The 24,433-nt window shown below is 36.2% G+C and overlaps 1 protein-coding gene across 6 annotated transcripts; it reads right to left on the bottom strand.

The window, feature by feature from the left end:
• Positions 1-78: 78 nt before the first annotated feature.
• flnbb (filamin B b) lies at positions 79-24,205 on the bottom strand. 6 transcript variants are annotated; one of them, XM_077214410.1, is made up of 43 exons: positions 23,767-24,205; positions 22,233-22,481; positions 22,012-22,109; positions 21,771-21,888; positions 18,867-19,004; positions 18,649-18,775; positions 18,436-18,572; positions 16,386-16,579; positions 16,127-16,240; positions 15,906-16,049; positions 15,336-15,414; positions 14,296-14,408; positions 13,642-14,224; positions 13,429-13,540; positions 13,182-13,342; positions 12,083-12,178; positions 11,895-11,997; positions 11,600-11,793; positions 11,388-11,511; positions 11,027-11,190; positions 10,810-10,933; positions 10,488-10,684; positions 10,289-10,412; positions 10,051-10,205; positions 9,835-9,934; positions 9,581-9,717; positions 9,376-9,499; positions 8,752-8,927; positions 8,527-8,650; positions 8,343-8,406; positions 8,136-8,238; positions 7,922-8,062; positions 7,657-7,785; positions 6,466-6,639; positions 6,216-6,374; positions 4,546-4,749; positions 4,246-4,398; positions 2,960-3,082; positions 2,597-2,863; positions 2,334-2,471; positions 1,144-1,257; positions 852-1,043; positions 79-754 (listed from the first exon to the last, which is right to left on the bottom strand). In XM_077214410.1, the coding sequence occupies exons 1-43, from the start codon at positions 24,077-24,079 to the stop codon at positions 567-569; spliced, it is 6,771 nt and encodes a 2,256-aa protein (XP_077070525.1). In that variant the 5' UTR covers positions 24,080-24,205; the 3' UTR covers positions 79-566. The 6 variants fall into 6 exon arrangements, with proteins under 6 accessions (XP_077070525.1, XP_077070526.1, XP_077070527.1 ...); XM_077214411.1 differs by having other exon boundaries at positions 13,182-13,339; XM_077214412.1 differs by having other exon boundaries at positions 465-754; positions 852-1,040.
• Positions 24,206-24,433: the final 228 nt, after the last annotated feature.

The raw sequence follows: 24,433 nt of genomic DNA, 5'->3' as shown, positions 1-24,433 counted from the left end.
TTTATAAATAATTAAAACACTTAAAAAAAGATTTAAATGTGTACACTACCGTTCAAAGGTTTGGGTTCAGTAAGATTCTTTAAAGAAATTAATACTTTTATTGAGAAAGGTCATTAATTTGACTTTTACACGGTCACAAAAAAAAAGTATTTCAAACAAACGCTGATCTATTGGACTTTCTTTTTATCAAAGAATCCGGATTCTTTTCTTTCTGATTACGCAGAACAACCATTTTCAACAATGATAATAACAAGAAATGTTTCATGAGCATCAGATCAGCATATTAGAATGATTTCTGAAGGATTACGTCACACTGAAGAAGACTGGATTAATGATGATGAAAATTCAGCTTTGCCATCACAGGGTTAAATTATATTTCAAAATATCTAAAAATACAAAACTGTAATTTTACACTGTAATACAACTATAAAAATAAACACAATATTACTGGGTTTTACTGTATTATGCATCCTTTAAGAGCATTATAGAGTTTTCAAAAACAAAAATCCAACCAACTCAAAACTTGAATGGTAGTGCATGTACACACATACACAGATGAATGGATTTCAAAAAACACGAATATGAAACGGAGATCCTGGAATATGCTCATCTCCCCATTTCACTGCTAATATGTATTTCCCCCTTTCCTTTACGGCATAGTTGATCCTATACTGATGTCCACCCATGTGAATGATCGACACCCGCTCGCAGGGAACAGTGGGGCCATGCATGCCGACAAAGAGAAGGTTTCGTCCTACAACAAAAAATGCAATTACACTAAGTTCTGAGAGAGACATTTCTTTTTTTAAACGAGTTACTTAATATTCTAGCTAATGTTAAGCTGCACTCACCAGCTTTACTGCAGTCCACATAAAAAGTGTTTTTGCGTCCTAGAATGCCCTTACTCAGGCCTGGACCATGGCAGATGACTTTACTAGCGTTAGACAGGAAAACTGGCTCAGCACTGCTGTCAGATGATATATTTATCTCCATCTCTGACAGAGAGGGTTCCTCGTAACTGTTACACATCTGATTATGATCTACTGTCAAAATAGAAAGTATTGTCAGACCCTAAAACAACAAATATCTCCCATGCAAAATGGAAATTGTCTTAAAACAAAAAATTCATAGGCTAATTTATACCATAGCCTCTTTGTCCTTGCGTGAGACTCTTATCGGTGGCGGCACTGACAGACACAAGGAAAGGGCTTTCGGAGATATGTTCTTCATTAAACATGACTGAAACCTTATAGTCTCCTGCAGGAAAACACATTCTGTAAATATGTCTATAAATAGGCCCTTCTCTTCCTCAGAAATTCATTAACCAGAATGCTGATGGATTATTTTTTCTGCTGTCATTATGACTATGCAGTAAATGTTAATGTATGTAAAGGCCCATTTGAACGATACTACCACCAAGAACGATAACTATAAAGATAAGTATAACCATAACTATATTAGCGTCTGTCCATACAAACACACATCTGCCGCCGGGAAAAAAAGAGGAATGATATAATTGGAATCACATTCCTATCCCGTGTGTCCTTATTGTTATAGTTGTGGAGTGGACGTCTCTATCGTTCCTAATGTTGGTAATGAAAAATTTGACGGTTGCCATTGATTTTTATAGCATGAAAAAAAATATGGATGTCAATGGCTACCATCAACTGTCTGATTTTCAACATTCTTCAAAATATCTTCTTTTGTGTTCAACAGAATAAACTCATACAGGTTTGGAACAACTTCATGGCGAGCAAATGATGACAGTTTTCTTTTTTGGGTGAATTAACCCTTTAATACGTTATCATAATAGTTATCGTCCTTGATTTGAACAGGCCTTAAGTCTTAATATACTGAATAAAATACTATACTTTTTAAAGATGTAAATGTTAGATACTTTGTCATAGTATCACAAATTTATTTATTTTTAAATCATTTTAAATAATTCCAGATCCCTAATGTCATCATTCTCCAGAAAGTCACAATTTCAGGTGAAACAAATAAAAGATAATTTAGGTCGTAAGTAATTTGAATAGTAAAAAGAGTAGTAGCAGCATTGGACTTGATGGATTCTGTTATATTTTGTGGTAGTAGATGCATCTCACTGTAAAACATTTAATTCTCAATAAAACGACATAAATCTCTATGATGATATCAAAACTTCAAAGATAGTAAAAAAAAAATCACAACTGACAAGTGGACATTCTCATATGCAGGTGTCCTGTAAATTTTTCATTGTGTAAATATTTCGGCATATTTTCTAAGTCCAGACAATGTCCATAAAATGTTTTGAAACATTACATACAGTATACTGGATAACAGCAATTACCCACCAGGCACTTGTGCCGTGTAGGACACACTGTAATAATCATCCAGCTGATCATCAAAGTGGAGCTTAATCTTTCCAGGACCCTCTACTGAGACAGACAGAGTTCCTGCGCCAGCCTCACGGGACCAAATATTAAAGTCAGCTGCAAAATGAAATCAACACATACTTTTGATATGACTCACAATTGAATTAGCCAGCTGTGACAGAACAAAACAAAACACCTCGTGCTAACAAAAAAACAGAAAGAGGGAAATATTAGTGGGATACCTGGAACACTTGCCAGAGCTGTCTGAAGGCCTTGTCCCCACACTTGGATCTTTTCACATCCTCTTTGTCCAAGTGGGCCAACAGTGTACTGGAGTGGGCAGCCAGTGATTGTCTGGCCTTGGTTCTTAATGGTCACATTATAAACTCCCATCTCTTTCGCTAGAAAGCTCACTGCATAGGTGTCACTGCCAGTAGCAACAATAACAGCCTCCCCTAGAGTTCCTGATGGTTCATGCACGTGTGCTGACAGAGTCTCAGTATCAGTACCTGTGATGAAAGGGAATGCGTTTGTTTACATCATTGGAAAGGTCTTGAGGAGTGAGATATAGTACCTGGATTAGTGTGATGTGCTATTCATCTAACCTGGGATTTTAAAGGCTAAGCTGCATTCACTCCCAATGTTGGCAATAGGACACGCTTTCTGGCTGTACGTGATGTTCTCTCTCATAAGTCCACGGTCTGTTACCACAGCTGTAAAAGGACTCCCTGGTGAAGAGACATTTAATATTTATTATACTGAAGTGCAAGTAAAAACATTTCTCATCATCAATGTTGAAAACAGTATTTAAATTTCTGTGTACATTTTCTTTCTTTTTTAAGATTTCTTTTTGGCGATTTTGGCGTTAATTATGACAGGATAATAATATCTTTGGCCAGATAATATTACTCTGGCCAGAGGAGAACTGGCCCCCGACTGAGCCTGGTTTCTCCCAAGGTTTTTTCTTCATTTTGTCACCTAATGTTGTTTTGCTTCCTTGCCACTGTCTCCTTTTTCACCTTTGTTTACATCGGCAGATGTCAATGCAGGCAGGTATGCATTGACATTATTATATGAGAACTGAACTGAGCTGGACGATGACATCACGGTTTTCTCCAAACCGTGTTTAATATTGTTGAATATTAAATTTAATGTCCCCAACTAAGCAAGCCAAAAGCTTATGTAAACAAAGGTGAAAAAGGCGACAGTGGCAAGGAAGCAAAACTAGATAATATTATATATATATATATATAAAAAACATAGAACTAAATTAATAACTTTTTTACAACAAAAATTAAACATCACTGAACTTACTAAAGCTGGACTGTGATGCTATTTTCTTCTGGAAACAAACTTTGTTGCATTATTTTCCTGTTATCTCTGTAAAGCTGCTTTGAAACAATCTGTATTGTAAAAAGCGCTATGTATATAAATGTGACTTGACAGGACAGTTAGTTGACAGGAAGAAAAGTTGGAGGGAGGGAGGGAGAGGGAGAGGGAGAGGGAGAGAGAGAGAGAGAGAGACAGACAGAGAGAGAGAGAGACAGAGAGAGACAGAGAGAGAGAGAGAGAGAGAGAGAGAGAGAGAGAGAGAGAAAGAGAGAGAGAGAGAGAGAGAGTGTCGGGAAAGTCAGAATCCGAAGCGCAATGGCGCTATATGTCGGCGTGCTGCCCATGAGGCTATTGGCACTAACATTACATTCATTTTTGTTCAGGATTTTTTTGAACAATAGAAATAAAGCAGCATTTATTTAAAAATAAAATTGTAACAATGTAAATGTCTTTACTGCCCCTTTTGATCAATGTAATGTATCCTTGTTGAATGAAATTATTTATTTCATTGGATTATATATATAAAATATATTCTTAATAATAAGGCAGCTCTACAAACCTGGAATGTGCTCATCTGAAAATTTAATAGAGATTTTGTAGGCCCCAGCCTTGATTGGGTGGTACGATATATTGCAGGTTCCTTGCTCCATTTCTTCAGTGTGAACATCTACTTTACTGGGACCTTCAATTACAACCGTTAGCCCACCATATCCTGCAGGTATCAAAGTTCAGGAATATTTTTTTAAAACTTGAATTAGATTACATATAACGTTTGCACAATCAAACAGTTTGCATAACATGCAATCCAAATCTCAACATAAGCCATAAATCAATTAATTTGGATTATATAGTCTCATACCTGCATCCAAAGTGTCCACCACAAATTCAGACATGCAGAAGGTGTGCCCTGTATGCAAGCCTGGCCCAAAGGCCTTCACCTTGCTGGAATCTCCTATCTCTGCCTGACTGATGGAAAGAGAGATAGGGCTGTTGCTCACATGCTGACAGTCTTTCATGATGCTGACCAGATGCTCACCAGCCTCTCTGGGGATGAATGATACACCTGCATAACAAACAAAGTGCACCTCTGATGAAGTTTGACAGTGGCACTAAGGGGTCACCATGATTTTGCCATGACATACATGTTTCTGGATCAACATAGTTTGTTAATCCAGACATTTCTGTCTAAAAATTTTGTCCTAACCATAACCCTATCTCTACCTCTTAAGCTAACTGTACCCATAACTTATGAGATTGAGGTTTAAAGAAATAATAAAATTAAAATTAAAACAATAAAAAATAAAATCAATAATACCTTTAAACAATAAACCAATAGGTGGCAGCAAGTGACTGTCTTAATAAATTAATCGAGTCATTCATTAAAACGATTTGTTCAAAATGCTGAATCATTCAATAACAAAACAGCGCTTAGTGTTGCTTTTCTTTTGTAACTATTTTCGTCGGTGAAATAGAACAAAACAAGTCAATATTGCATCTAAATTGTGACTATATATTAACTAGGCTACTTGTTTATTAAACCATAAATACAATGTAACATTTGCAATCGTGATATTATAGAACAGCTCCCTTAGTCGTGTTATGTTACTTAACTATATCATATATTATAAATAAATAAAAACGCAACCATTTGCAACCATTTTGAGTTTTTTGTGCGGCTGTTATGCTCATTTGCTTTTATTTCTCCACTAATGTCTCGCTCACAAATAGACAGGCAGCGCAGCTATCAGAAATACACCATCCATTACCAATCTCGGTTTACACTGACTGTATACGATCAGAATCATTCTCGCGTTTCGATTGGTCGGGCAAGTAAAACTTTTTCACTTGAAAAAAATAAATAAATATCAACTTTTCCCGGACAAGCGTTAATGTCGAGCCCTGTGTTGATTTTCGATTTTTTTTCGTGCGGTAAAGCGGAACAGATGATCAGGTCATGTGCGCTCACGCTGCGGTTTGCTTGAACTGATGCGCTCCAGTGAACGAGCAGAAAAAGATTGCGACAGCTCAGAGACATCTATGGTCTCACTCCAGTCTATATTAAATTATCCAATTGTTATTGTGAAGTTTATTGTGCTTGCAATTTCATCCCTCAACCCCTCCCCCCCATCCCGAAAAAAAATCATCAGATCTACACGATTCACATAAATTACATTTTGTTTCAAAACGGCGTACTTCGCCGAAAACCGACTAGTTTGCAGGTTTGAGTGGTGGATTGATGGTTGAACCACTGTAGTCACATGGACTATTTTAACAATGTCTTTACTACCTTTCTGGGCCTTGAAAGTTGCAATGATGTTGCTGCCAATGGCTGGTTCAGAAACATCTTGGATTTCATCAAAAATATCCTAATTTGTGTTCCGAAGATGAACAAAGGTCTTACGGGTTTGGAGCAACATTAGGGTGAGTAATTAATGACAGAAATTTCATTTTTGGGTGAACTAACCCTGTAATGCTAGTCATTTTATTTTTTACCAACAGAAGCAGTGTGTACATTAATAGATGGCTCACCGAGATGGCTGTCAGGTTGTGTTTTCAGTGAGCAGGGTACATCATTGCCTGTGGGTGACATGATGCTGGCAGAGAGCTGGCTAATGTCTTCTTCAGTGATGTTAATGGTGAAGTCAACAGCACTGCCCAGTTTTACCTGTGACATTCTCACATTTCCATCTGTATTGGGTTTATAAAACCATGCATGCATTTATTTAAGATTTGAGCACTGTTATGAATAGTGATTTGAGGTTTGGTGGGGTTGCCATACCAGTAATTTTAGCCTTGAAAGGGCTGCCTTGGATAGGCATTTCATTATGTTGAACTTGGATCTCATAATCTCCAGGCTCAGTTGGGAAGTAGCTCACAGTACAAGTGCCATCTGCATTGTCCAAGCAGCGCACATCTGCCTCAGAGGGACCCTCGATTGTGATGTCCAGTTCACCTGAACAAATAACATAAATTACTTTAGGGTCCATAGAGTGTAACAGTTGGGTTAATTTTCTCAAAAAAGGAAATTGATGTTTAAATGACAACTTTTAAATCTTTAAAGACAGACCTACTGGGAGCTATGAGTCTGAAGCCGTCATTCTGCATTATTTTAACTTGATTTAAAAATAATCATGTTTAACAGGTGAATTTGTGGTGAAAAAATATATTACCCATGATGCTATAAAGGAAATATCACCAATCGGAGTCGTGGCGAGCAAATCGTGTCAAAAGAGCTCTGCAGCAGAGAGCGTTAAATCCCATGAAGCACAGTAATTGGCGTAATAGAGTCGGTCTCGCTATGCTGTCAAATACTTACAAAAGTTTTTTGCAAAAGATGCAGATATATATAAATGGATGTTTCTATACATATAATCAAAAACATTAAATAAACGGTTTCAGATTTCTCCATTTTTAATTTGATTTTCATTCGCAATGCTTAATGGGATTGTAGTTCTTTCCCTCATTAAAACCTAGTCTTGTACCTTTGTATTTTTGTCTGATTTTGAAAATACTTTTTTGCTTCAAATAAAAGTTTGTAATGTTGTGATTCACCTTGTAGGTTGGCTTGGTTCGTGGCTCATAATGCTTTAATGAAGACTTAAAAAAAAAAAAAATAAAAAAAAAAAAATAATAATAATAATAATAATAATAATTCACAGGCACTTATACACAGTGAGATTTCAATTTTTTTGTGCAAAAAGACACCCCATTTCAGCACATTTTTTACTTTACTTGACCGTCATGGTTCTCGGCTCTGAAGTCAACTTATTTTGGATGCACAAACAATATACAGTACCCCCCCTCCCCTGCGCTAATCGAAAGTTTGTAGCCCCTCACAGTAGAAATCTGGGGATGGGGTGGTGGTTAGCCCCTCACTCTGTAGAAATCGCGATCATGTTACATGTCCCCCCTGTGGGTGTTCAAAAATGTGCAGAGTCTGTTATTATGGAATCAGAAAACAAATGCTCACTCGAGGCTGAATCCTCCTGACAGATGGTGAACATTGCCATCTCATTTGCAATTCCATACATAAGGCCACATCCATAGGCCATCGTGCTGCGATTAGCACGACGATTTGCATAATACTGCAGTGGAAGTACTGCAGATAGGAGAAAGAATCATATTTAATCCAAAGAGTTGCAACGTCAACACTAAAACATTTCCATATTTGGTTTGTCAAAAAGAAGAGGGACGAGTGAAAGTTTCTCATTCCCAGAGGATGTGTGCAGTCTAACCTGGTAGATCGTTTCCGGTCGATTTAACAAGTAGTTGGTGAAGACCCTCTTCTGAAGGATCAAACTTTATAATGATGGTACCGTCTTTGTTATCAATCACGTCAGGCTGTGCTGTCTTTCTAGACGGTGTGATCACCTCACCTATGAATGCCATTAAAATAATGCGAGAATACGTTCATTAAATTGAGCAAGTGAATTCATAGCAACAACTCACCTGTAATTTCACCTTCACTTATGTCTGATGGCAGGACTATATCACAGGATATAAACCCTGCTTGATTAATGGCACCAAGAGGAATTACATTTCTGCCCTCAACCTGATGAGCAATAATGAAGATGTTGAAGACATTCAAGGTATGACGTGTCTCAAGGACACAAGACATTATTAAATGGATTTTGAAGAAACATCACACATTCATACCTTGTTTTGAAAACCTATGTGACCGCTTGCAGCGTGCAAGGAGGATGACTGGTGGCTATAATTCCTGTCACAATTAATCAAGGGATAAATAGAGCACAAATTAGTGTATAATGAATTGGATACTGAGATAGACTGATTAATGCATATGGTTTAGATAGAGACTGGAATGTAATTGCTATTTTACCTTTGAAAATCCTCCTCACTGGGCTTTCTGACTGCTGAGGAGTGAGAGTCTTCAGCGGAGGGGGTGTCTGTTGCTACATAGGCCCTGTTCTCATTATTTAACTCTTCAACCAGATCTCTAGTGCCTAAGGAATCAATACCACAACAAACAAGGTTTCTTTTAAATTCTGCTCAATATTTGATGACTTCCAAACAGATAGATACAGATCTATAATCAGGGCCTCACCATCAGCTTTCAACATGTCAGTCTCTGGGGCCTCATCAGTGTTGCAGCAAGCTGTGAAAGTTTCAGGGATTTGAGCACAGACATCTTCCTTTAATTGTCTACTACAAACCTCAGTTATATTTATTCCATGCTCATCATCACTAGCAGAGCGAGGCAGGACATGAAACCTCAATTGACTGAAAAAACAAATAGTATTAATGAAATCATGAATATATGAATGACTTATACGGTCACAAGTGTTATAAAAAACATCTTTTATCATAAATAATAATTGTTTTGCGTTATTATCATTAACATTGTCATTAATAATAATAAAATTGTAACAATTTTTACTACATTTATTACAATGTACTAAATTTTAATTTTGTAAATAAACATTATTGTCATCATCAAAATTAATATACATTGTTATTAGTATTATTGAAATGTTACCACAATAATAGTATTTACAAAAAGCTATTATTATTCATTTTTACTACACAAAAAAAAAAAAAAAACACACACACACACACACACACACACACACACACACACACACACACACACACACACACACACACACACACACACACACACACACACGCATATATACATATACACATATATATATATAAATATTCTTACTTGCAATATGAATCATCATCAGCATATTTGACCATTAAAGAATGAAGACCTTCTATGGTGGGAGAATATTTCACAGAGTAAGTCCCATCTGGGTTTTCTCTGACAGCAGTCAGTTCAGTCTTTCCTGTAGATATAAAGCTTTGTCAATTACACAGGATACAGCCATAGAAATCTGAAACGCCTTTTAAAAGAAGCTGGTCCTCACCAATGGGGGTGATCATCAGCGCACACTCAGGGGGCTTCCCAGATTTACTACAGTTGATTTTGAATGGCTGAGGAATTTGAGCACAAATCTTTGGTCCTGTATTTTCAACAGACAAGTCTGTCTGGAACTCAGAGAGGCTATGAAACAAGTAAAGCACCAAATGTTTATGTTTCTCTCTAGAAAGAATACAATGTATTTATTTATTGTACATGACAGTCCGGCCTAAAATAGACTCATCAAATACACTTTCATACCTTCTAAAAGTCTCTTCACTGGTGTATTTGTGAATCACAGCATTTTTCAGATTTGGTGCGCAAGCCATCTTACAAGTTCTGTCCCTGTTGCCCATCACATCTGTGGAGAGTTTGATTGAGCCTCCATGTAAAAACCATGTGACTGTCTGATTACCCTAGCAAACACACAGCCATGCAAATGTAAAAATTGCAATATATCAAAAACATGGTTCTGACCATTAGCTTTCACCATGGTGACAGTCTCTGGTGCAACACTGTAGCAGTTGGCGGATGTTTGAGGAGCCATAGCATTGACTCTTCCCTCCTGACTCGAAGGTTCCTCTTTATTTAAAACATCTTCATCCCTTCTACCAGAGTGAAACCTGTGAAGACTGAAAGAGCACGATAAAAGCACCTGAGGACATGCATGTATTGAGTGGCTTCACACTGACATCTTATTTATCTGCTGCTTTACCTTCTGAAGGAATCATCATTGGTATATTTGACCATAATTGAGTGAGATCCTTCAACAGAAGGGGAGTAGGCCACAAAGTACGTTTCATCTCCATTGTCTTTTGCACTTAATAGCGTTATTTTGCCTGCAAAGTGAAACAGTTACTTAAATTCTATTGTTTAAAATGACAAACAAAACATCCTCTCCATTACATTCTCACCGTCAGGTGTAACAACAGCTACAGTCTCTGGCGGCTGTCCGGTGCTACTGCCATCAATTGTGAAGGTCTGAGGAGTGTTTACACACACTTGTGCGTTTAAATCCAATCCAAAAACTGGAGTCCCATTCCTCAAACCTTGGCCTCCATGATGCTCATATTTAGAATCAGGCATAGGCAGCACTCGAAACTTGAAAGGACTGTAAATTGACAACATGAATCAAATTACAAGTCAGTTGAAGGTGGATCTGATGAGTCTGATCTCTATGTGACATGACCTATTTATTTAATCAATATTTCATAGCTATAAATGCAATGCTCATACCTGCCAAAAGAAGCATCTTTAGTATATTTGACCATCAAAGAATGAAGTCCTTCCATTGAAGGGGTGTAGTTCACGGTGTATGTCCAATCGCCATTATCTCTGACCTCAAATACCTCAGTCAAGCCTATTTAATGATGAATAGTATGCGCAAATGTAAGATGTGTAACTGAAATATGACATTAGTAGTTGTGATCTAATATAATATTTAGTGTAATACCATCTGGTGTCATTATTGCAACAAACTGTGGAACTTTTTTTGTGGAGGTGGAGTCGACAGTAAATGTTTGAGGATGCCAGGCACATATTCCTGATGTCAGACCTAGACATGCTACATTAACCTGAGCTGTATCATCTATCGGCAACACGTGAAAATTGAATTCTCTGAAAAAAATAAAACCACACACAGAAAAAAAAAATATTTAAATAATAATATAAACAATATTTAAAAAAATAAATAAAATTGTTAAAATAAAAAACAAAAAGATGCTACTTGCGTAAACCAAGACACTTGACTTGGAATTAACTTTGTATGAAATTTAACACATCTGCTCAGCAAATAAATATAACTCATTTCTCACCCATTAAAAGCCTCCTCACTAGTGAATTTCACTGTTAATAAATGACAGCCATCCATGGTGGGCAAATAAACAACGCTAAAAGTGCCATCTCCCCTTTTTTTCAGCTCCAGGAGCTCCATGGAACCTACAGTGCAAACATTCACAGCATCTCAGAGACAGAGATTTGTCCAATGATTGCAAATATTAGTGTTTTAATTTTACTTTGTGCTCACCATCAGGTCTCACCACAGCAATAGTCTCAGGTGCTGCTCCACTGCTATTGCAGCCAATCGTAAACATTTGGGAAGTTCTACCACAGATACTACCTTTAAAACCTGGAACAATAATCTCGGCCATATTCACATCATGAACTGAGGGAAGCTCTCTATCACAGTCACAATTAGGCAGAGCTTGGAACTGGATGGGACTATGATAAAAAAAAAAGTAAAGAATGGTTATCCAATCCACTTTTCGAAGGTACTCTGCTTCCAAGGCATTCAGATAATTTGCTTTAAAAGATTTTCTAACCTGCTGCTTTTATAAGAACTCTGAGGATCTATGAGAGACTCTCCGTCTTCCATTGATGGAGTTTGACTCATTGTGTAAATCCCATCTCCATTGTATTTAATCTCTATCATTTCAGTACCGAAGCCAATTAAAATAATGTGCAGACATGTCTTAGACATTAAAAAAAGCAAAAAATAAAATTGACCTACCATGAGAAACCGTATTTGTGGATAAACAAAGCCCTGACTGCAGACAGACTCCAGAATCTGCAGAATCATCCTCTACTGATGCAATAAATGGACTTCCTGTTGAATACAAACAGCAGTCGTGTAAAACATCATCATTGTTTTTATTTATTTATTTAAATAAACAAAGAAAATTTCAGAGCTATGTCAGCAGCACAGCTACTTTCATTGTGACAACAAAGTGAATAACTAAAGTCATACAGTTATTTAAAAAAATATATAAAAGATTAATATTTAATATTAATACAATACACAAATTCTAAAATACATCAAAGTGACCCTTTTGTAAATAGTGTCAGTTAAACTTATCTATGAATAAAAAAGTAGTTATTTATGAATTTATAAAAGGATCAAAATCAATTGTATTTCAATAAAAAAATTAGATTATCATTACATCCTTTTATATTATCATCATCATCATCATAATTTCAATATATTGTTTAGGACAAAATTGTTAAATTATTGCAAACAATCAATATACAAAAACATGCATATATAACAATAACAACAAATGTAATAACAATTATATAGAATCTGGTCAAATTTAATGTACATACAATAAAAAATCTACAATTTTTCCAGGAGAAATCTTTAAAAAAAAAGTCCATTAATATATTTTCTGAATAAAAACGTTGTCTAATATCATTTAAAATGTCATTCACGTCATTTAGTTTGTTATATACGTTTTCATTCTATTCCTTTTGCCATTTATTGTAAATGTACAGATTCAATATGGGTTTAACATCAGACAAGATATCAATGAATAAAAAACATCTATTTTCATTCAAAATAATGCAATACAGTAAAAATAGTTTTAACAGTCATTGGAGTTTGTCAATGCAGATGTGATGGTAGTTCTTCACAATTCAATAAATAATCATGTGTAAATCTTCATTTTGACCTAAAGGCACCTAGTAAAAACAACTTGATCACACCCATATCTGAAATTTTAAAAAATAATAAATACATAAAAACACCTTCTTATACTAGGATTTATTTCATATCATTGGAGTTAATAAAATAAAGGGGAAATAACAATTGTTTCTCATAATTTAAAGCTTACCTGGAATGCTTTTCTCTCCAGAGGTAATGGTGATCTTATATTCACCAGGCACTGAAGGAGTATATTCCACATCATACATGCCTTCACCGTTGTCTTCGCATGTCACCTGACACTCAGATGCACCCTCCACTGTTATGCCCAGATCATCAACTGAAGATCTGCTAAAAAAAGAGAAACATTATGGATCAAATGTGTTTGTCAATTTTTTTTTCTCTGAATGCGTACCTAAAAATAAATACTACCTTACCTGGCATTTACACTAAACATATTAGGACGTCCAGTGAGGCCCTTTCGGAGACCCAAACCATTTGCAACAACTAGACATGTGTCAGTTTCCCTTTCACCAACCACAATGCCTCCTGAAAAGGTAGAATGAATGAGAAGACAAACTCATAACAAACAAGCAAAATTCGAATGACAACTTTTCGTCATGTCACAAACATTAGTATTCTTCTTTCACCTTGCCTGCTCACTTTTACATGGCTTTTGTAGACCTTTGGACCCACAATAACTTTAGCGGGGAAGTTGGGCACCACCTTTCCTCCATATTTCAGAAGCAGCGTATATACGCCTCCAGTTAGAGGCACATAAACAACCGTGTAGGTGCCATCTTCATTCTCCTTCACTTCAGTTTGGACAATGACTCCCGAGTCAGAGACAGCCTGCACAGATAGATCTCCAGATCCTGCCATTGCACAGTCTATATTTACAATGCAAGGTTCTCCGACTTTCCCCTGTAGCAGACCAGGACCTGTTACCAAAACTTTAGATGGGTCAATCGGTTTCTGTATATCAGCCTGGAATGGAGAGCCAGTTATGTGAGAGTTGTTAAAAAGGACATTTATTTTGTACATTCCATACTCTGTGGGGAGGTAAAACACTTTACAAGTGCCATCTTGATTGTCCAGACATTTTAGTGTAACTTCACAGGGTCCTTCCACTCTTATGGCAAGTCGTCCACTGCCTGCGCTGCTTGTGTCAATGATAAACTCTGCCTGTTCTCCAAGAACACCTTCTTTTAGGCCAGGACCACGAGCCCTTATCTGAAGAAACGAACAACAACTGACTGTACTGTTCTTTCAGATTAATTCACAGAATTTGTACTACTCAATACCTTTGCGGCGTCGCCTGGGTTGTTTGACGGGCTGATTACGTTCATAACAAGTTCTCCATGACCACCAGGCCATGCATTGTCTGGAAAGTCTTCATCAAGGACCATCTCTTCATCTTCACACAATCAAATAACATAAAATCAAAAATGTCTTGGACATGAAATTACACTATTTTCAGAATTAAAGTTTTTTATGTTTTAATAATATTAATTTTAACTAGAATAGTAAAAAAATAATAATCATTATTTCCTCATCCTCATGTCATTCCAAACAGAAAAAACACATTAATTTCTGATGTTTTCCACATGTCATAACATGGATTTCACATGGGAACTGTTCAAAAACCAAATGTTTCCCATGTGCAAACAATGCGTTTCACATGTATATCTAAATGTAATTAATCTCTAAAATCAAATATGGCACTTATGATGCAGTTAGGTCTAACAAAAGTCTTTGGTTGCTCCCAATTGTGAATTGTTTAAATGCATGTTATAACCCAACAAGTAAATATGTAAGTAAACTGATCAATCTGACTAAACAGCTCAATTCATATGGATTGGTTTTACAATCTCTTCTAGCGGTCAATGGAGGGACAGAAAGTCCCTATTTCGCTAAAATTTAATCAAAAAGATCTTAAAAAAAGATAAATGAAAGTCTTACGGGTTTGGAACGACATGAAAGTGATATATTTAAAGGGATAGTTCACCCAAAAATGAAAACTCTTTCATTAATTACTCAATATATCAATTATAGTTATTTTAACTACATATTCATAAAAGAAAAATTAAGGAATCTATTCATAAATAATGTAAATGACAGTTCAAATTGACAGATAAATAGATATTTTTAAAATTCTTTATTTAAAATAATTATTTAACTATCACACCTAGTCATTCATAAACTGCGCGGTATGAAAAAGTACTATGTGAAGATTCTTCAAACATTTTCCTTTTGGATTCCACTGAAAAAATACCATCATACAGTCTGGAATAAGATGATGATGAGTAAATGATTTTTGAAAGAACTGTTCCTTTAAACTTACCAGAGTAATACATTTCTGATCCATCTGGTTTAAACCAGACTGGGCTACATGGTTTAATCTTAATCCTGCGAGGTGTCACCTGAAACCGTAATGACACCGCGTCACATTTCATACAAAATCTTACAGCATCATAATCATAGGCGTCCAAAGCACTGAAGATTATATTTGAATGCTCATAGGCTCATTTCTTAATGTATGTTTTTTCACATGTGATTTCAGTAAGCATAGTTTCATTCCCTCTTGACAGAGGGAATGCCAGTACAAACAGACTAATAAACATCCCATTACATTCCTGTGAGCTCTGGCTGCTGCGCTAAGCGGCTGTACATCATCACCAGACAGGTTTAAAGCCATTGTGAGATGAAATGGAATTTCAATAAGGCAACAGATGCTGGAACATGAATGCAACATGATGGAAAACAAATTGGGAAATGAGTTCTCTACCTTCATCAGACCATGTAAATGAAATGCATTAGAATGAGCATTAGATGATGTTGTTGTGCATGTGCACACATTGAATTCTAAAGATCATATTTACTGCGGTCTATTAAGATCAATATATGCACTCACAATGAAAGGACTGCCAGTAACCATGACTCCACCCCAAGACACAGCAAGGGTATGTTTGGAGAGAGATGAAGGGATGTAGGAGCAGACAAAGATACCAGACTGTTCAGGGGCAACACTAACATCTACACATTCTCCATCTGTTCTCTGTGAAAAGTCAGACCAATTAAATTTGCTTTTAATTTGAATAAAAATACATAAATATTTCATTGTATAATTAGTACCTGAGCATAAACTTTAAGTTCTCCTTCACCAGCTTGCCTGGTATCTACAGTGAACTGGTTTTGGAGGTTCACTACGCACCCAGTTTGGGAAACACCTGGTCCCTCTACTTTCACCTGAAACCCAACATGCATACCTTATGAAATAATATCATATCTAATAAAAATATGTCCTTCATATAAAATGGATCTCTCTGAAAAGAGAAAGGGCTGTCACACTGAACACATGACAGCATAAACGGATTAATAGGAGAGAATTTACCTTTTCAGGGTGGAAGTCTTTTCTTTTATGTCTGATGGAAGCCATGAAGGGACTGTCCTGGATTTCTTCATCATCACACATTACGTGTACAGCATACTCACCGGCCTCAGTCGGCCAGAACCGCACAAGGCAGGAGCCATCATTTTGGTCATCACATGTGATCTTTGCCTGAGATGGACCTTCAACGGCAAAACCTTGGAAAGATAATTGGTGAAAAGTGATTTACTTATAAAATATAATAATAATAAAATGAATAATATAATATATAGTGTGATAATATGTATAAGGTGTATAGGACATTTAAATTTCATAGCTATACCATGTTTTAGTACAACCCCAAATCAGAAAAAGTTGGGGCATTTTGTAAAATGCAATAAAATCAAGAATCTGTGATTTGTTCAATCTATTTGACCTTTTATTAACTGACAAAAGTACAAAGAAACATTTTCCAATGTTTTCACTGACCAACATAATTGTATTTTGTAAATATGAACAAATTTTGATTTTGATGGCTGCAACACACCCCAAAAAAGTTGGGACAGAGACCAAATAAAAGTGAAAAGATTATCCAAATTAGATTATCCAAATATTTTGAAACATTCCACAATGAGCAGGTGAATTGTGTTGAGGGTATCATGTTTGGGTGTAAAAGTGCTTCTCAGTCTTTTTAAGCAAAGATGGGTCATGGCACATCACTTTGTGCTAAATATCATGAGAGAATTGTCAAACAATTAAAAAAAAAAATCACATTTCTCAATGCAAGATTGCAAAGAACGTATGTCTTTTATCATCTTCCATACATAATATTGTCACAAGATTCAGGGAATCCAGAGAAATCTCAGTCTGTGTTGGGTAAGGCAGTAGACCTCTGTTGAATGTGCGTGACCTTTGAGCCCTCAGATGGCATTGCACAAGATACCATCATGCTACTCTGTCAAATACAGCCACATGTGCTCAGGAATAATTTGGAAAACCATTTTCACTGAACACTGTCTGACGCTGCATCAAGAAATGCCACTTGAATCTCTGTTACGCAAGGAGAAAGCTTTACATCAGTTCTATGTGGAGATGCTGGTGAGTTCTCTGGGCCTGAGCTCATCTCAGATGGTCCAGAAGACAGTGGACATGTGTGCTGTGGTCAGATGAGTCCATGTTTCAGCTTGTTTTTGGGAGAAAATGGACATTGAGTTCTCAGTCCCAAAGACGAAAGGGACCAACAAGACTTTCACCAGCAACAGGTGCAAAAGCAAACATCTGTGCTGGTATTGAGGTGCACCATTGCAAACGGTATGGGTAACTTACATTATTGTGAAGGTACCATTGACATAAAGGCATATATTTAGATTGTACAGAGACATAAACTGCCATCAAGATGACATCTTTCCTGGGAAGCAAGACAATGCCAGGCCTCATTCTGCACATGCTAAAACTGAGTGGTTTCTAGACACTCTGCACAATAGAAGGGATGCGCCTGCCTGTTTACTGTAGTCCAGATATGTCTCTTATGGAAAATGTATGACTCATCATGAAAAGGAGAATCGGGCAACGAGGACCACAGACTGTTGAGCGGCTGTCTTGTATCAGACAAGATTTGGCAAATATTCCTCTAGCAAAACTCCAACAATTAGTATCCTCAACTCCCAAATTATTAAAAAGTGTAATTAAAAGGAAAGGTGAAGTGACAGTGGTAAACATGTCTCTGTCCCAACTTTTTTGGGGTGTGTTGCAGCCATCATAATCAAAATTTGTTCATATTTACAAAATACAATTATGTTGGTCAGTGAAAACATTGGAAAACTTTACTTTGTACTTTTGTCAGTTAAAAAAAGTTTAAATTGAATTAACAAATCATTGATTCTTGATTTTATTGCATTTTACAAAATGTCCCAACTTTTTTCTGATTTGGGTTTGTAATACAATATCTGTGAAAAGGGATAATTAGAACATAAAATAAAGAACAAAACAATGTAAGTAATGTAATGTATTTTAATTGCTTAGCTATACCATTTTTTTAATATGACACACATTTTCTACATTAACATCCACTCACCCAGCATGCCAGAGTCCACACCAACAGATTCCACTAAGAAATCTGCTGACAAGCCCACAGTCCCTCCCTCTAGTCCTGGTCCCCATGCTCGAATCTTCTGTGGACCAGCTTCTGAGCCAACATGGACTTTAAATGGGCTGTAATAGAGAATCATTAACATTTTATTTCAATAATATGCTTTTCAATGTTGAACTTGTGTGAATGAGAGCTAACCTCTTGGCAATGTGCTGACCAACCCAGGTGATGTCCACTGTGTGATCTCCTTTAGCAGTGGGTGTATATTCAAAGGTATATACACCTTCAAGTGCATCCTTCTGCCTGACAGACACTGCTTTGCCACCTGACAGAAAGGGGTGACATTTAATTTAGACCACAAAGGGGTTACATAATTGTGTATCTTTATATAGATTGTGGGGAGTTTATGGACTCACTGGGGTCTCTAATAAGGACCTCCAGATTACCAGGCCCAGCTTTGCAGGTGTCCACTTTAAATTCGGCCAGCTGACCTACTCTCATGCCTTTGGACTGCAATCCCCGTCCTGTGGCACGACAGGCTTTGGGTTTTGGCACTAAAAAAAATGTATAATAATAATAATAATGATAATTGAAAAGAAATTTTTTTTAAAGGTGAAACATGAGAAGGTGATAAAAAAAAAGTGTTGTGGCAGCTTTAAGGTCTCTGGTTCATATCTGCAGTTCTCAAAGTCTTCTAAAAATAAGTCTTCAAAAAAGCTTTCAGAGTCGAAGTTCCAGGTCTCAGAAGTAGTAACTTTATTGAGCAATTCAACAAAGTGAGCTGTTCAGCTGATGCATCTGATCTTACAGTGGTCAACATTCATGTTTATACCTTTTTCGTATCGCAAATACCCAATTAGCGTCTGTTCCGTTATCTCTTTTCTTATTGCTCCTCCTCGGCATTCTGCCACGATTAGAAACACCTGCACCGAGGCCTTCTTTCTATTGGTGGCGAGAGATTACGTATGCACTTTTAAAAATAAAAAATCATTATACTTATTTTTAGTATTCCTTCAAACCCACGTGGTTACAAACTTACGTATATATGTTTTTTTAGGTACTTTTCCATCTCTACATGTCCTATGGCCTAGTTTCTCTACTCAGCATTACAGCATTCAGACTTGCACATGAGACAGAGGAGATTCCCCAACAACCCAAGGTTATCAAGTTTGCACACTTTATGAAAATAACTGGATTTGGGTAGCTGACACATAACATGTCAATGGACATGTTTTAAAAAAACAAAACAGCATTAAGGTATTGACTGTAGGTTTGAGGACGCATGTGCTGCTTATATTGAGACCAACAACAATATTTCTAATATTATTTTGCTCCAACAACGAAAAAAGTTGCAACAAAGCCAAATCAGAATTTAGAATGATAACTGGGCTATTCTACAGAATTGGTGCAAACTGCTGTCTGAAAACCAAAGAACACATTTAAAAAGCATTTAAGTATTCAAATTTTAGATGTTTATTAAGATCCTTCTATTATCTATTGAATTCCACAATTATATTTAAAGGATAAGTAAGCTTAATATATATAAAATCATCATGTATTGGGTACTTTCAGTTGGGAGGGGGCTCTTCCCAAACCCTAACCCCTGAATTTCAACTTGTGAAAATTATATTGAAATATTTATTTCAATTTTTTCCATTGTTGTTTTTAAAAATATCATTTTGATTTCTTTTAAAATGTAAAGTTAAAAAACATTTATTCTATATTTTATTTTTAAATCATGAAACTTTATGTAAAAAAATGTGTCCCGCATTTTCATGTGACTATCAAAACGGTGTGTGTTTTAGGCCATTGGCTGAGACTGATTTTAACCACACCCCTACATTTTTGATCAGGAAATATTCTTGTGCGCCTCTCTCATAGCCTCTCTTTCAGTATAGATGGGTACCATCATTTTGAGGGAAATGTGTTCAAATGTCTGAAAATCTGTGTGTAACTTTAAGGGACATCACTACCAAAAACCTTTTTCTGCAATTAAGCAAACTTTTTTGGGTGTAATTTCATAAAATGTAGTTTTTATGTGTGTACAACTGTTCAGAACTGTGCTAGGTAACCATGTGCTGGCTATCATCTTTGAACTAGGCTCAAAAGTATCTTAAATTGTCACTACCGAAACAGTCATGACCGAAACATGCCATCATTGTTTTGGTAGTGACAAAAGGGAACACAATCATTTATTTGGGGAAATAATTTTTTTTTTTTGTACAGTTATGAAAATCATTGGTATCTTAGTATGTTTTAGTAGTGTTTTAGCATGAGAGTTACGACCGAACCATGCATGTTTTGTCTAAAATAAAGTATACTGAATTATCAACTAAGATGTTATTATAGAGTTTGGTTTAATGTATATTCAAAATAATGAATCCTTAACTTTGAAATCAGTATGATTAACTTAATGCCTTTTACAAAGAAGTATTGGGTTCAAAATCTTATAAATTACACTTGAAATATTGTTAAAATTGTAATTGTAATTGTTATTGATTTACCTATGAAAACTTTTTTTTTTAAATAGCAAAAAATATATTTACAAGGTAGATGTAAACAAAATATTAATAGGTCAATACAAGCCTTCTTATTAAATTATTTATTATTGTGTTTCGGTAGTGACAAATCTGGGGAGAGGAAAAATATTCCAAAACTTTCTGAAAATACAATATGATAATTAACACAATTACTAGAAATGTGTACCTTGGATATTATACAATTTACATACATACAAAATTTGTGGAAAAAGACGTTTCCGACTCTTTGAACCAATTCTGTAGAATGGCCCAACTATAACAATAACTACATTAGCATCCACACCAATGGAAAATAACATTCGGTTGCACTGCACTTGTTTGAGCTCTTTAAAGTTGGGTGGATTATTATTGGCTGTTCATCAACTAATGAACAGTTTTATCCAACAATAGTTTCCCTGTGTTCTATTGTTATGGCTGTGGTGTGGACTTCCAAATTTTCATAGAATTAAAACAATTATCAAATGTAGTTTATATCATCATTGTTGTGAATGGGGCTTTAAAAATTATGCATTTGAACTAAAGTAGTGGCGTTCGTTCTTGAATGAATAAGTGTTTTCGAACAAATCCTTTAAATTAAGGATTTAAAGATTCACTTATAAAGACAGTAAATTGTCACCTACTGGCATATCAATGCAACCTGCAGAAACTCTTCTAGTCAACAAAATGGTTTAATAAAACATTTCTCATCAAATTATCATCATTGTCATCTTTTATCTCATCTTCGCTATAATTGAGGACATCAAAAAAAATAAACAGCAGTGGGTTTATAAAGGGCCAAACCTTTCTTTGGCATGAGTGGAGCTCCAGGTTTCAGTCTGGCTTTGGGGAAAAGTGAGAGGTATGTCATCACTGACTGCTCATCCACAGCTGGATCAAGAATCTCCTCTGGAGCTATGAGCTTAATACATTTATTAAAACAAAATAATAATAAAATAAAAAAAAGTCAATTGAGGACAACAGAATCACTAAGAAGGTTACCAAAATGTATGTACACCGAGTAGTCTATTCTGTTTGAACTCACCTGTGGAACTCCAAGCCAGTCATCTGCTTGCTGCATGGCTTCCTTAGTGTTACTCACCCGATGCACTGCATCCCAGCTCTCCCAGTCAGGACACAAGCCTGTGGAAGCACAAACAATCATTTGTTAAGATGAAAACCTCTGCCAAAAAAAAAAAAAAATACTTTCCCCCCTTTCAACACATGGGGAGTTTAAAGAAGACCATTTAAGAAACTTTTTTATACCTGGTGCCAGTCCATCCACTAATGCACCAAGAGCCTTGCCATCCTGCCAGTCCAGGCTGAAGTTAGTGATTGGCAGTTCAGGGACTTTGTTTTGGATCCATCCCAGAAGCCTTATCTCTGGAGTCAGTTTGGAGACAGAATCGTTTGCCTCATCCTCCCACGCCAGGGTGGAGATGGAGTAATGCTGAATCAAGGTCCAAACTAGACCCAGGATCAGCTTCAAATTCCCATCCACTATGGCCTTACTGTCTGTATGGAGACAGTGAAGGTGTGTGTCTATTTGTTCCTTCAAGATGGAGACCTTTTCTTGGTAACATAACTTATAAGTTGGTGTATATATATATATAAAAAAAAACTTAAATATGTTTTGTAAGTTAGCCATTACATTCAAATAAGAGAGTTCAACTGGGAACATTGTTCCGGTCCAGCTCACAGCTAATTGACTGAAGTGCCATCTCCAATTTGACATTAAAACTCTTTGACCCAAGGCTTTCCCTCCCTAATTAGGGAAGGGGCCACAGGAATTCATAGGAAAAACATGTTTTAGTGTCAGTGTGGGAGCAGCAATTCAGTTGTATTATAACATCCTTCTGAAGAAATGCTTGTGCTTTTCAGACAACAGGCAAAGAATTTGCATCTTGACTTTGCTGCTGACTTTTTTGACAAATTAAACTGTTATATACAGACAATAAAGTGTTGAGTTTATCATTTTAAATAGTTTTCATTTTTATGCTTTAATTTATTCTTATTTTAGCTTTAGTTTGAGTCATTTTAGTACGTCATCTTAGACTTATTTTATTTCAGTTAGTTGCCAAATCAACAATTCTAATTTAAGTTCTTCATCTAATATTTATTTAAAATTTATTTCAATTACCGAAAACAATTTTAACAGTTTTAGTCAACCATAACAACCCTTAATCGTATCAAAATGGAGGAAATTTAAAAATGTTGCATGTTTTAAGCAATACTTTACTGTAACTAAATAAATACCTGATGTTAACCGATATGGTTTAATAGCCTCGGCTTCTGTCAGCCAGAAACATTGTTAATAGCATAAAGACAATTATATTTAATATGTAGTGCAATTAGTATAATTAGAGGTGAATTATGGTTTGTTCATTCTAATTACTACATGATTTTAATTTAAGGTGATAATTTCACTTTAGCCATGTTTATCTGTGCTATAAGCACTTTAATGTTTTGCTCATATACATATATACACACACAGTATGCCAAATTAAATAGTATGGCACAGTGCCAATAGTGTTTCTGCTTATATAAAACAAACTTGATCATAAGTCTTTCATAACATTCCAACTCATCTTTATTCTTATTTAATTGGTCTTGAACTGTAAATATTTCCTAATTAACATACCTCACATTAAAACAGCAGATTGCTTTATTACGAACTTTATCATGACAATACTCAGAAACAAGATCTTTAAAATGTTGTTTAAAATATCTCAAGAAAACTAATACTGTAGATCTTTGCAAACGCCTTCGTTCGAAAGAGTTCAGGCAGGTTGTAACTTACCTATAGACACCAACTTAACCTTTTCATGGTCCAAAAACTCCAGAGCCACCGAAACGTTGTCTAGCTTGAGCTGTCTGAAGGTGGGTCGCGTGTGGTACTTTCTAAACATCCTCTTATGGCTCAGGACCTCCAGCAGCGAGATAAGGACAAGGCCATCGCTCAGACCAAACTGAAGATCGCTGATCTGCAGCTCCACAGACCTCAGGTGTTCATTGCACCAGCGTGTGAAGGTGTTCTTCTGTATCTTTTTCCACGGGGCATCATCTGCCAGGTTGATTGCAGCTGCAGTAACACTATCTTTAAAGTCACCCATCGTTCCCTCTGATCAGTGTGGAGTCCGAAACCTTTTATACCAAACTAAGAAGAAGCATGAAGCTTTCATGTAGCTTTGCTGGTGGTGGGAGTGCCTTACAACCCCTCATTCTGGCCCATAATTATTATCATACAGCACCTCTGAGAGCTGTTTTTACTCTGACATTAACTGTGTCATCATGCCGCAGCCCTGCATCGTGCAAAGGAATAATAAAAACAGATTCTAGTTACATCAGTGCTTGAAGAATGCATTTACTCGGAAGACAGAGGTCAGAAACGGGATCCTCAGGCCTGGGGAATTCAGCTAATTCCCACCTGCAGCCAGATGAAGGTCTGACATCACTGTTGCTGATAA

Source organism: Siphateles boraxobius, unplaced genomic scaffold, assembly GCF_051911475.1.
Source record: "Siphateles boraxobius isolate OS27281-9 unplaced genomic scaffold, OSU_SipBor_1 68, whole genome shotgun sequence".
Classification (NCBI taxonomy): Eukaryota; Metazoa; Chordata; class Actinopteri; order Cypriniformes; family Leuciscidae; genus Siphateles; species Siphateles boraxobius.
The sequence above is the reverse complement of the archived record's forward strand: the minus strand, read 5'-3'. Positions and strand labels throughout refer to the sequence as shown.